Below are 14,366 nucleotides of genomic sequence, written 5' to 3' on the forward strand. Positions count from 1 at the left end.
TACGCAGTTTAAAGTCATTTACAGCTTCAAATAGTCACAGAGAAATATCTGCAAAAAACAGACTGAAACTTTTTCTCGTTGCCATTTTGTGTAAAAAAAAGCATACATCTTTTTAATTACATAACATTTTAATTCTCCTAACAATTTGTCTTGTGTCATTTTGCTCCTACATGAGTCGGCCTTTTATTGTTAACTTTTCTGCTAGCGCACTCTTCATTAACCTGGCGTGGTCTAATTTATTTCCCAGTTTCAACTTGTGAAACATAAATATTCTGTTTTTCCTGGAACAGAGTTGGAAGTTGGCTTTGTGGCCATACTAATCGAAGACAAAAAAAGGTGTAGTGTAAATAATCTATAAACTACCAAAAAAAAAAAAGAATAAGAAAGTGTTTTTCTTACGTTAGTACCCAGTTTACAATTTTTAGTACGAGATAACAAGATTTATTTATTTTTCAAAATGTTGGGTTCGCTTGTTTGCTTTAAATGGACACTGAATCCAATTTTTTTTTCTTTTGTGATTCCGATAGAGCATGAAATTTGAGGCAACATTCTAATTTACTCCTATTATCTAATTTTCTTCATTCTCTTGGTATCTTTATTAGAAATGCAAGAATGTAAGTTTAGATGCCGGCCCATTTTTGGTGAACATCCTGGAGTGTTCTTGCTGATTGGTGGATAAATTCATCCACCAATAAAAAAAGTGCTGTCCACGGTCCTAAACCAAAAAAAGAAGCTTAGATGCCTTCTTTTTCAAATAAAGATAGCAAGTGAACAAAGAAAAATGGATAATAAGAGTAAATTAGAAAGTTGCTTAAAATCGCATATTTATCTGAATCACGAAAGAAAAAAATTTGGGTTCAGTGTCCCTCTAAACTTATGTCAGATGTAAAATTTTAGTATCAATTGAAATATTAGAGTATTACATTTCACATGTTGATTCTTATAGCCTTTAGCGCAAGCCAATGGGATTACATTTTTTAAAGAGCTTCCTATTTACTTCTATTATCAAATTTGCTTCATTCCTATGGTATTCTTTGTTAAAGAGATTCATAGGCAGGTGTATGATGCACTGCACGGCAGGAAATAGTACTGCTGTTGCAAATGGATAACTTTCTTGTAAAACTGCTGCTATATATTGCACGCTCCTAAACTTACATCCATGCTTTTCGAGAACAGATACTAAGAAAGAAGAAAAATTAGAAAGTTGTTTAAAATCACATGCTCTATCTAAATCATGAAAGAAAATGTTTGGTTTTCATGTCCCTATCACAATTAAATAACAGATATGTCCTCTATAATTCTGCGTAGATCTCTCCCTCCATGTTATATTGAACTCTTCTTTTATATCCTATCCAAAAAACTTCCAGTTACCATGTATAATTTTTCCAAAATATATTTGGTATTTCTTAGCTTATCTATTATTTGCAATTAAAAAGGACAGTATACACTAATTGTCATATAAGTGCATGTAATAGCTACTACCATTAAGAAGAATATGCACAGATACAGTATAAAACCTTTTAAAAATTACTTAGAAGCTCCCAGTTTAGAACTGTTGATGAGGTTAAGCTGGGACACCCACTGAAAGGGGCTGAGAAAGCAGGAAGAGAAGACTCTCGCCCTCCCCTTCATATAAAAAGACCCTTTAGACAAACAGAAGCAAGCAGGAATCTGTAGACTTAGGTCTACATCTTACACTGTGGGGCTTGGTTAGAAGTCTGAAAAACAGCACAGTGTTATTAAAAAATAAGCAAAACTATAAATTATTACAAAAACGCTCCCAGATAAGCTAAATAAATGGGTCATCTACAAAACATAAAAAACAAAGAAAAATCTATTACCAATGTCCCTTTAAAGAGACAGTAAAGTTTAAATTACGCAATGGGTGGGATAGAGCGTAAACTTCCGAACAACTTTCCAATTTACTTCTATCCTAAATGTTGCGTAGTTCTCTTAGTATCCTTTGCTAGACAGTAACCCTAGGTGAGCTTGGGAGTGTTTATATGCCCTTAGCCATCGGACAGCAGTGTTTGCAACAATGTTTAACGTCAATGTTGCACATAGTTGCCAGAAAGGAGTGCTTGGCCGGGGAGTCTGTGTTTTCAAATATGATGCAAAAGCTTGTTTTAATTTAAACTGAAAACCACTAACTTGTCCGTCCCATTTACTTTAAGTGGCGAGGAGTTTGGGCAAGAAACATTAACAAGGGTCACAGATGTTGTTGTTTCAGCACCTGCTACTTATTATCAGAATGATCTATTATCTAGAGCAGATTTTATACTTTATTGCTCTTACCACTTTTTTAATCAAGAATTGTTAACTGTTTTGCTTCTTTTTTATTCACTTATTCTACTGCATAACAAAGCTGCGTTCTGTCTCTAGAGCACTTAAGCACTGTTTGTCATATTTCCTTTAGAATGTGTCATTGTTTGCGAAAGCCATTCCCAAGCCAATGGAAATGTACTGTTTTTGTTGACTCTCACTATATATTTCAATTATCATTTGGCACGCCAAGTGTATTAGTCTGTCCTTGATAGGTTTGTGTAGGTTTTTAAATTGAGCTTCTGTAAAGCGCTGTCCCCGGTACACAATAGAATAATCCTTTTTAAAAACAGTGTTTTGCAGTGTCTGACATCTGCCAGCCGGTTACACAATGAGGAAATGTATAAACACTATAACTGAATTTGAATTTTGCTGCGCTCAATAATTATTAACAGGCAACAAAGGGTTAATCGTCCCTTTCACCTGCTGCATGCTGGTACCATGTTCAGAGGAGGATTTCACTGGAGGTCATAGGTCCGTCACATCAAATGTTTGTGCTTCTAAATTCTACAATAGAAGAAGCTACTTGTGAATGCTTCATGCCAGACAATTTGATAGCGAATAATCTGTCCTGCGAACAATCCCATTTGCTAGTGACGTTCACAAATAGCATTAATAGTATTGAATTGTAGACCTTTGTAGCCTCAGTTGATGTAACACTGATGATTGCTTCTTTAAACCAATGCTCCAACAAGCCCTCGCGACTTCATCTGAATGATCTCTCTGGATGTCAGGATGTTACTAATGGAGCCGGTTTACTTCATGTCTTGGAATTTAATGCAGAAAAAAAAAAAGAAAGCTCAAACGGGGAGTCTGTTTTTGCTAATATTTGTTTGTATACACCCATTTTTATATAACTGTGTGTAATAGACACTACTATAAAGAATAATATGCACAGATACTGATTAAAAATCCAGCGTAAAACCTTTTAAAACTTACTTAGAAGCTCTCAATGAGATTAGCCTGAAACACCCACTGAAAGGGTCTGAGAGCAGAACCCCCCCCCCCCCCCTGCATATAAAAAAAGCCTGTTATATAAACAGAAGCAATCGGAAGTCTGTATATATCAGTATACATCTAAAACTTTGGGGCTTGGATAGGAGTCTGAAAATCAGCACAATGTTATTAAAAAATAACAAAAAACTATACATTTTTACAAAAACACCCCCAGATAGGCTCTATAAATGTATTATCTATAAAACAATTATGCAAAGAAAAATCTAGTGTATAATGTCCCTCTAAATCAAGGCACAGAATCTATTGTATTTTTTTTTTTTAATGTTCAGGCTCTCCAGATGTATTTATTTGGTACTAGTTTTCATTATGTGGCACTCAATATAATCCACACTGTTGCTAAATTGACCATATAGCTTTAAGGGGGCTAATTTATTTTCATTAAGAGACAGTGTAGTGTGCTCTATTTCTTTAGAACATTTCATTTTATTAACAAAATTTCCTATCTGTTTTAACATGCTCAAAAGGGTTACAAAATGTAGTCAAAGTTGTACTCATGGAAACTCTTCTGCTGCTTCAGATGAAGATATGGTCAGTTGATGGCACATATATATATATTTATTCCTACTCCTTATTGGTCCACTTTTCATAATAGTGGCCCTTATGCAGCCAATCTTTTTTGCAGCTCCACCCCCTACCCCTGATTAACCAAGTAGAGGAGAGCAGAGCTTGTCAATCATCCTGGGACAATAAGTTTCAAGTCTACATCTCAGTCCTCCATGTCTGTCTACCACTTCCTGGCAGTGCACACTTGTTTTAACAAACCCACAATGCAGGGGCCACAAAGCTGCATTTTCAGCTTCATAAATGGATATAAAAAGGGATTTGTTTAACAATAAAATAATCTTGCAAAATAGAGGGGGGAAAAATTCTCCATTGTGTCCCTTTTAATTCTTAATATTTAAATTATATTGTTTAAAGTGAACGTCACGTTTGATGAATCAGTGACCGTTTTTTAAAAACCTTATTAAAAACAGGGGCACTTTCATTCATCACACTTTACATTTCACTTGTTTTGTTAAAATTCTTACCTTTTAATCTTGAAAGCCGCTCCAGCGATTTCCCCTCCTGCCGCTCGTCACTTCATATGTCAGCAATGACGAATACGTCATCCTCCAATCACGGCATCCTCCAATGTAAAGTTTGATGAATGAAAGTGCCCCTGTTTTTAATAGGGTTTTTAAAAACCGGGCACTGATTCATTAAACTTGACATTCACTTTAAGTAGTACTAGCTGTAGATAATGTAACACTGAATTGAAAATTCATATAAAAGTAAGGTGTCATATTTTGTGTGCATTTTCAGATTTGCAACATAGTATGAGTTCTTATCTCTTCAGGCAAATAAACAATGTCACAGACGCATGTCTTCTCTTTCCATGGAACTGAGATCACTACTTCTTCATAACATTTATCTTGGCTAGATTATCACCTAACAAATTCTATATCACACTGACAAACACTTTTGGTCAGAAATGTGTCAAATAATGGCAAATGAGACACTTACAGTGAATGAAAAAGAAGCTTTTATTGGTTTTACTGTCTTTTTTTTTCTAAGCACAGCACTATTTACCATAAATTGTTACATTTTAATAACTAAAACATCTGCTTTTATTCATTGACCCTTGTATACAACCTAATGTTTCTGAACATCACAAATTCACTGATAGTAACAGATACTGAGACCTTGTAATTGAGTAAGAATTACCAAGACCAGCATGCTTCTAGCATTAGGTAGAGAATTACTGAAGTCATTTTGTACTAGCAGCTTTCAAGCACTGTCGTGGAAAGAAACATACTAATAAAATAGTTGCCAGTGTGATTACATTCCCATATCTTGTATAAGACAAAATACTAATATGGTTTAGATTAAAGCTTACAGTGAAATAATACATACTGTTTTATCCCCCCCCCCCCCCCCCCCCAGCAAGAATTATTTTCTGTATTTTAGAAATTTGTTTCAGTAGATTTCAGAACACATTTACAGTAATTTCAGGTAACAAATTGAATAGATTTTTTTTGTGTGTAACTTTGTCATAACCTGTTAAGTGGTGTTGATGAAAGGTTATGATCTAATGCATTTAAGGAACAGTCTACACTCATTTTTTTAGTGTTTAAAAAGATAGATAACGCCTTTACTACCCATTCCCCAGCTTTGCACTATATCTAAATTTCTGCCTGTTTCTAAGCCACTATAGACAACCTCTTATCACATGCTTAATTAGCTTTCACAACCTGGGACTGCTAATTCATGTGGGCCATATAGATAACAATGTGTTCATGCCCGAGGATTTATTTAAGAGTTAGCACAACACAGTACTAAATACAACTCAATAGATAATAAATAAGTCATGTGATCAGGGGGCTGGGAGAAGGTTCCTAGATACAAGGTAATCAGAGAGGTAAAAAGTAAACTGGGGAATGGGTAATAAAGGGATTATATATCTTTTAAAACAATACCATGTTTATTGTAGACTGTCCCTTTAAATGCAATGCACTACTGGAACCTTTTTGGTGAGCCAATGACAACAGACATACAGTGAGCAAATGACAAGAGGCACATGCCTTGTATACCCATTTATCACCCAGTAGTGTGTTGCCAGCCCTTAGCCTACCTAGGTATGCTTTTCTCCAAAATACCAAGAGAACCAAGTGCATTTGAAAACAGACTTATGACTGCGGCTTCTTAAAGGGTCATGATACCCAAATGTTGAAACACTTGAAAGTGGTGCAGCATAGCTGTAAAAAGCTGACTAGAAAATATCACCTGAACATCTCTATGTAAAAAAGAAAGATATTTTACCTCAAAAGTTCCTCAGTAGCAACATCCCATTGTAAAGGACTTCTAAGCAGCAAATCAGTATGTCTGTCCCAGGACAGCTAAGGGATTGAGCCTTGTGCACTCTCATGTTATTTCTTTATTCAGTTTAGTCAAATCTCATGAGATCTCAGTAAATGAGTTCATGACCTGCTGTTCATTTCTTCATTTTTAAAAAAAAAATTTTTTACCTGCAGCTGGGCAGCAGCTGAACTATAACTTTTTACACAGAACTTACTCTGCTGAGCTGAGGAGTTTGTGAGGTAAAATATCTTCCTTTTTTACATAGAGATGCTCAGGTGATATTTTCCGGTCAGCTTTTTACAGCTATACTGCATCAGTTTCAAGTGATTTAGCATATGAGTATAATGTCCCTTTAACATCAGTTTCAGGTGGACTTGAAATGATGGGGCTCCGAAGCTGCATCCTCTGCTTCATAAATGAAGCCCTCAATGTTTATTTTTATTTTGTCTGCTTTTCCTGTAATTCCCTCTGCAACATATTTTTAACGTTCCCCAGAGACGCTAAAGTGCATAGTCAGTTAAGTATGGTACAGTTTGCCTGACCACGCTACATGCTATCTAGTGCTTAGCGCAGTAAACAAGTTCATTTACCTCTGACTTCTGCAAAGGAGACCAACTAAACATATTCAAGAGTGTTTTTAAGGATTCTGTCCTTGTAAATCTTTGTACTGCTCTGGAATTGCAAAACCCTGCAAATGCATACGCTGTCGGCATTTATCATTGCACCAGCCGTTCTTGTGAACTGCTGGTGCAATGCCGCCCCCTGCAGATTCGCTAGCAGGGGGTGTCAATCAACCGGATCGTATTCGATCGGGTTGATTTCTGTCCGCCGCCTCAGAGCAGGCAGACAAGTTATAGAGTAGCAGCCCCTTTGTATGCCAACATGTGAACTGACTGTGTATTTTTATTATATTCATGAGCATTGTACAGAAGTTTGTATCTAATATTGACAGTTAAGCGTCATGTTTATATTCCATGTAAAGGCATATTGTTTAAACAATAAAATTCCTAAAATGTACTTTTCTTTAGTCTGACAAATGGTTAACAGTTGTATCCAGCCTATTATTACCTTAAAGGAGGCATTAAATCAGAAAGTAAAGAAATAAATATGTAAACTAATTATAACAGAGGAAGGCGTGTAAAAGACATTTTAGTGTAGTCTTTTGTAAAGGCATGATATGTCTTTTAATATTTTTCTTTTCACATCTATCTGTCTATCTATATATTTGTATGTATGTGTGTGTGTATATGCATGTATGTATTTTATATATATATATATATATATATATATATATATATATATATATATATATATATATATATATATATATATATATATATATGTGTGTGTGTGTTGGTCTATATATGTATACATGTGTGTATGTGTATATATGTTTATGTGTGTGTGTACATATATATATATATATATATACATACACTCCAATAACTGTGTAATAATCCTACCCTCACTGTATTTATCAAAGCAAACATTTATTTAATATGTGACATATGAGGATATATTTATTTATAAATATACACATATGTATATGTATGTATGTATATAAATATATATATATATATATAGAGAGAGAGAGAGAGAGAGAGAGAGAGAGAGAGAGAGAGAGAGAGAGAAAGACACACATTGTGATTTTATTGCACTTCTTTCATATAAGATGTATAAAATGAAGAATGATACAAAGTACAAAATATTTTTAGCTTGAGAGGAAACAATACATGTTACAGGTTATTCACATTGATATCATCTGGTGAGTAAAGGAAAGCATGAGTTCACATAGATGATAAAACTGTTATGTCCCAATGGTTTCACTTGATAGCTTTTTTCATCGGTATGTTTTTCTCGTAAAGTAACCATTCTTTCAATTTCCCATAGCTTTCAAAAGACAAAGAACGGCTCCAAGCCATGATGACGCATTTGCATGTGAAATCAACGGAACCAAAATCAAGTCCCCAACCTGTAAGTGTCTATGTTTGGGCAGCCATGCCTCTCTTCAGGGCTTTTATCTAACGGATTGTTTTTCAGTTACAGAACTTCTGAATACTTAAAATGTCTTTAAATGCGGATTTAAGATCCAATAATGGCTCTGCCCAAACCTACTGGCTTCTGGGAATCTTTTTATTGTGCTTGAAAAAACTCATCTACTTTGTAATATTTAAAGATGGAAAAAGAAAATCGAAATAGTTTTATTGCCAAGGCAGCTATTATCATTTATAGAATGTCCGAATATTTAAAGGGACTGTATACAGCTTTTTTCCCTGCAATCTTTAAACTGATTAATTCCAGCAGTCTAAATGTTACTAAAATCCCTTGTTTTTTAATGGTTAAGCTCCAACCACCACTTTTAATTTATTTAGCGGAGCCAATCTAGATTTGAGTTTGCAGACAAGAGGACTTGCCCCTGTCATTGTGTTAACAAAATATTTATTGTTTGGCTTTAGCAGAAAAGATGGATAACAATCTACAAATTAGGGAGATATGTGTCAGGGTAAGACTTAAAGGGACAGTAAAGTCAAAATTCAACTTTAATGGATTTTATAGAGCATGACATTCTCTTTTCACTTTAACATTGCATTAAATATTGTTGCAAACACTGCTGCCCTATAATGCTATGACACTCTATGGCAGGAGAGCTTGCAGCTATGTGTAACATTGTTCTAAGCATTCTTGCAAACACTGTTGAAAGATAACGAAGGACATGTGCAAGCTTCTGTTCTTACAAATGATTATTCTTTAAAGGGACACTCAAGTCAAAATAAACTTTTATAATTCAGATAGACAGCTAAAAATTCCTGTATAAAGAGGAAATAAGAAAGGCGCCACATAGGGAAGTATGTCTTGAACTAATGCAATAGGTATGTACAGGAACAGGATCCCCCCCTAAAGGTGGCTACTCACAAGAGACAGCTGCACATGCAGAGTGACTAGCAGGACAAGACAGGACCAATACAGTCGCCTGTCAGACTTTCACCGGCAACCGGATGTTTCCAGATGGTCAATCATGTGACCAGATCGACCAATCACAGGGGCAGAAGATAGATCTCGTTGGAAATCCCAAGGCTGTAGTATTGCAGGCAAGCCGACAGCTCACACCGAGCATCAAAAGCAAGTGGTTCCAGTAGCAATATACTTCAGCAACAACAAAAAAAGCAACAGTGGGAAGAGCAATAGTCCTCCGTGAAACAATGTATATAGATACAGTGTATAAGGATACGGGAGCGAGTAGAGTAAAAGGCAATAAAACAGCTACTCGCTCAATATTTGAAAGACAAGTTAACCAATCAAAAGCTTGTAATAAGCCGCACCTTTAGAATGAAAAACAATCAATCACCTTAAAGGTACAAGCTAGTTCATATATCTTCACAGACTCAGAACGGATAGTAAATACATATATAAATATGATACAATTTGCAAAATGTGCCAAAAAATGAATGAAGGATGATGAGTGAAAGGTACAAAATATGACTAGTGAGACTGGTTAGAAGAAATTATAATAATAGTAATATCCCAACCGTAAGTATAGGTTGATTCTAAAGATAGAGCTGCAAAAATACTCAAAATATAAAATATAAATGATCATGGGGTGGTGAATATTGAAGAAGCAAATGATCAATATAGATGGACAGGGCCACCCATCTGACTTATGTGACGGTCAAACTATGGGGGCCAATGCATTCAGTAATGTGTATATATATCACTGCTCAAATATATTCAACTTGTGAATATATAGATCATATATTACCAATGTGGTGTCAATAGATCTCAATAGTTATTCTGGATATTATACAGATGGCGAGAAAGTGTATTGGTCATAAGAGATATAATATACTAAAAATGGAATATGTGCAGGTGAGGTTAACTAATGGAGCGTACACCCCAGTGGTTAGTCTCAGTCCACTTAGGACCTAACATTCAGAAGGAGTGAGGGTATCACCCAGTTATTGAGATGAGATCACCTCAAGACTACAACCATAAACTATACACCTAGTGCCACATCGAGGGGACTTTAGCAAGCCACAATCTGATATTACAACTGGAAATATAAACTAGAACTGACACCCAAATCATATAAAAATCTAAACAATATTGAGAGCATAGATGTCTAATCAGATATAAGATGCAGCCCCACCGACCGATAACAATAGCTAGTAAATAAGCTGAAAATCAAGCATCCTATAGATGTCATTGGTGGAATGCTGCCAAATCAATATTAAGATTAAGCCCAACAGGGTGTATAGTTTTGAGTACATGGATCCAATAAGTCTCCCTCTGTCTTAATCTAAAAAAGCAATTATAGGGGTGTGATGGAGGAATGGACTCTATAGGTGTAATGAATAGCCAGTTGGAAATGTCGCAATGTTTGAGATTACAATGCCTAGGGACACTATGTTTTTTGTAATTCCAAAATGATTTTTTTTCTACAAATAAAGGGGACTGCGATGGGTACCAGGTTCGCCCCGAGTTATGCAAATTTATTTATGGGGGCTTTCGAAGAAAGATGTATATTGACGATCTGATTTTTGTCTGGAGAGGAGATTTAACATCTGCCACACTTTTTGTAGATCATCTGAATGATAACGATAGAGGAATTGTCTTTACCAGTATAATAGACTCCACAAACATATCGTTTTTGGATCTTAACCTTCGATTTACAGATGGTAAGATTATTAGAACCACTCACTTCAAATTGGTAGATTGCAATAGCTATCTGGATTATACTAGTAATCCCCATCTTCCATGGAAACGGAACGTTCCCTACGGACAATTTAAGCGAGTACGCCGCAATTGTAGCACTCTCGCAGATATTGATACTCAGAGTAAGATCCTTAGGGAACGTTTTGCTGAAAATAAATATCCTCCATCTATCATTAATGAGGGCTACCTAAGAGCTAGATCAAATGATAAGAATAAATATTTTGAGACCCACCAACAACCAGGATATCATGAAAACAAAAATGGGGGGAAAATATCCTTTATTCATCACCCAATATAACAGTAATCATCGAACTATCAAAAATATTATTACTAAATATTGGGGTATTCTCATGAAGAATCCTATCTTGGGCAGCCTGATTGGTACCGAACCAAAGATTGTCTATAAGAGAGCTCCCAATTTGAAAACCATCTTAGCTCCAAGTAAAATTGTGAGGAATAAAAGAAATATGGCTGGCACTACGAATAAACAATGTGTGACCTCCCACTGTAGTTTCAGATGTAATATTAGGAGATGCAAATTATGTGACCATATCATCAATAATAACAGTACTTTTAAATCTACTGTCACTGGTCGAAACTATACTATTCAGAGTCGTATATCCTGTGCTTCCGTATATGTGATATATCTCCTCACATGTATCTTGTGTGGGATACAGTACGTTGGACGTACGTGTAGGAGACTGAGTATCAGATGGTCTGAACATCAGCGTAATATCAAAAACAATTACAAAAAACATAGTGTCCCTAGGCATTGTAATCTCAAACATTGTGGCATTTCCAACTGCCTATTCATTACACCTATAGAGTCCATTCCTCCATCACACCTCTATAATCGTTTTTTTAGATTAAGATAGAGGGAGACTTATTGGATCCATGTACTCAAAACTATACACCCTGCTGGGCTTAATCTTAATATTGATTTGGCAGCATTCCACCAATGACATCTATAGGATGCTTGATTTTCAGCTTATTTACTAGCTATTGTTATCAGTCGGTGGGGCTGCGTCTTATATCTGATTAGACATCTATGCTCTCAATATTGTTTAGATTTTTATATGATTTGGGTGTCAGTTCTTGTTTATATTTCCAGCTGTGATATCAGATTGTGGCTTGCTAAAGTCCCCTCGATGTGGCACTAGGTGTATAGTTTATGGTTGTAGTTTTGAGGTGATCTCATCTCAATGACTGGGTGATACCCTCACTCCTTCTGAATGTTAGGTCCTAAGTGGACTGAGACTAACCACTGGGGTGTACGCTCCATTAGTTAACCTCACCTGCACATATTCCATTTTTAGTATATTATATCTCTAATGACCAATACACTTTGTCGCCATCTGTATAATATCCAGAATAACTATTGAGATCTATTGACACCACATTGGTAATATATTATACTTATATAGAAGAGATATTTACCCCAATAAATATATTTATCTATATATTCACAAGTTGAATATATTTGAGCAGTGATACATACACATTACTGAATGCATTGGTCTCCCTAGTTTGACCGTCACATAAGTCAGATGGGTGGCCCTGTCCATCTATATTGATCATTTGCTTCTTCAATATTCACCACCCCATGATCATTTATATTTTATATTTTGAGTATTTTTGCAGCTCTGTCTTTAGTACTTACGTTAGGGATATTACTATTATTATAATTTCTTCTAACCAGTCTCACTAGTCATATTTTGTACCTTTCACTCATCACCCTTCATTCATTTTTTTGGCACATTTTGCAAATTGTATCATATTTATATATATATTTAGTATCCGTTCTGAGTCTGTTAAGATATATGAACTAGCTTGTACCTTTAAGGTGATTGATTGTTTTTCATTCTAAAGGTGCGGCTTATTTCAAGCTTTTGATTAGTTAACTTGTCTTTTAAATATTGAGCAAGTAGCAGTTTTAGTCATACAGCCTGATAAAATGGCACTGCTGAGAAACGCGTTGCTGTGTGTTTTAATATTTTTAATAAATTGGCTTTTACTCTACTCGCTCCCGTATCCCTATACACTGTATCTATATACATTGTTTCACGGAGGACTATTGCTCTTCCCACTGTTGCTTTTTTTGTTGCTGAAGTATATTGCTACTGGAACCACTTGCTATTGATGCTCGGCGTGAGCTGTCGGCTTGCCTGCAATACTACAGCCTTGGGATTTCCACCGAGATCTATCTTCTGCTTCTGCCCCTGTGATTGGTCGATCTGGTAACGTGATTGACCGTCTGGAAACATCCGGTTGCCGGTGAAAGTCTGACGGGCGACTGTATTGGTCCTGTCTTGTCCTGCTAGTCACTCTGCATGTGCCACTGTTTCTCGTGAGTAGCCACCTTTAGGGGGGGATCCTGTTCCTGTACATACCTATTGCATTAGTTCAAGACATACTTCCCTATGTGGCGCCTTTCTTATTTCCTCTTTATACAGGAATTTTTAGCTGTCTACATAGTCTGTTGAAAGAGAGGCCCGCCTCTAGTTCATCTACTTCTCATCCCGCCACACAAGCGCACCTTTGGAGGACCCCTGTGTCCTTACATCCTCTATGATTCAGATAGAGCAGCAGGTTTAAGACACTTTCCAATTTACTTCCATTATCACATTTTGCACAGTCTTTATATGCTCACTTTCTGGGGAACAAGATCCTACTGAGCATGTGCACAAGCTCACAGGGTAAACGTATACTAGTCTGTGATTGGCTGATGTCTGTCACATGGTACATGGTCCGGAAAATGGGAGAGTGGTCCTTTAACAAAGGATACCAAGAGAACTAAGCAAAACTAATAGAAGTAAAATTGAGTGCGGCTTTGAATTACTAACGTGTAATTGTGACTTTATTGTGCCTTTACATTACACATAAAGGTGGTAAAATAAATAATGAATGTATGTTTCAAAGTTCATAAACTATGAATAATTAATATATTACAGTATTAAAGTACTTACTGTCCCTTAAAGGGATGTTGCATTAAATTTCTTTATTAATGCTAAAAGGGGACTTTTTAAAAATGTATTCGTCTTCTTTTATGTTTTTAAATGGATACTGAAAGCAAAAAAGTTAGGCTTTATGAAGGTTATTTGCATATCCTTACCCAGAATTCCTTTCTCCAGTGGAAAACCTGTTTGCTGAGATTTTCTGTGGAAAAAAAATGCATATGTGCCATACAGTTATATATATATAGGTGGCCCTCGTTTTACAACGGTTCAATTTACACCGTTTCAGAATTACAACCTTTTTTTCCAGTCATGTGACTCCTATTGAAAAGCATTGAGAAGTAGTGCGTTTATTAAAATAGCCAGTAGGTGGAGTATAACGCTTGTGTTGCAGCAAAGCCAAGAAAGCTGAAATTGATCAGTTTAACCAGACCTGAGCTATCGAGCAGATATCAAAGGATCAAGATCTTCCTGGCTATAAATCAGTTCAGATTGGAATGCAGAAAAATGCAAGTGAAGTCTGTT

The 14,366-nt window shown here is 35.8% G+C and overlaps 1 protein-coding gene across 13 annotated transcripts in view; it reads left to right on the plus strand.

Annotated features, from left to right (window-relative positions):
- Positions 1 to 14,366, plus strand: part of FOXP1 (forkhead box P1) — a 946,651-nt gene that overhangs the window by 876,448 nt on the left and 55,837 nt on the right. For all 13 annotated transcript variants that reach the window (XM_053720890.1, XM_053720894.1, XM_053720895.1 and 10 more), the window contains one exon: positions 8,068 to 8,151. In XM_053720890.1, coding sequence (XP_053576865.1) covers positions 8,068 to 8,151 — 84 coding nt within the window. The remainder of the gene's footprint in view (positions 1 to 8,067; positions 8,152 to 14,366) is intronic.

This window comes from Bombina bombina, chromosome 7, assembly GCF_027579735.1.
Source record: "Bombina bombina isolate aBomBom1 chromosome 7, aBomBom1.pri, whole genome shotgun sequence".
NCBI lineage: Eukaryota > Metazoa > Chordata > Amphibia > Anura > Bombinatoridae > Bombina > Bombina bombina.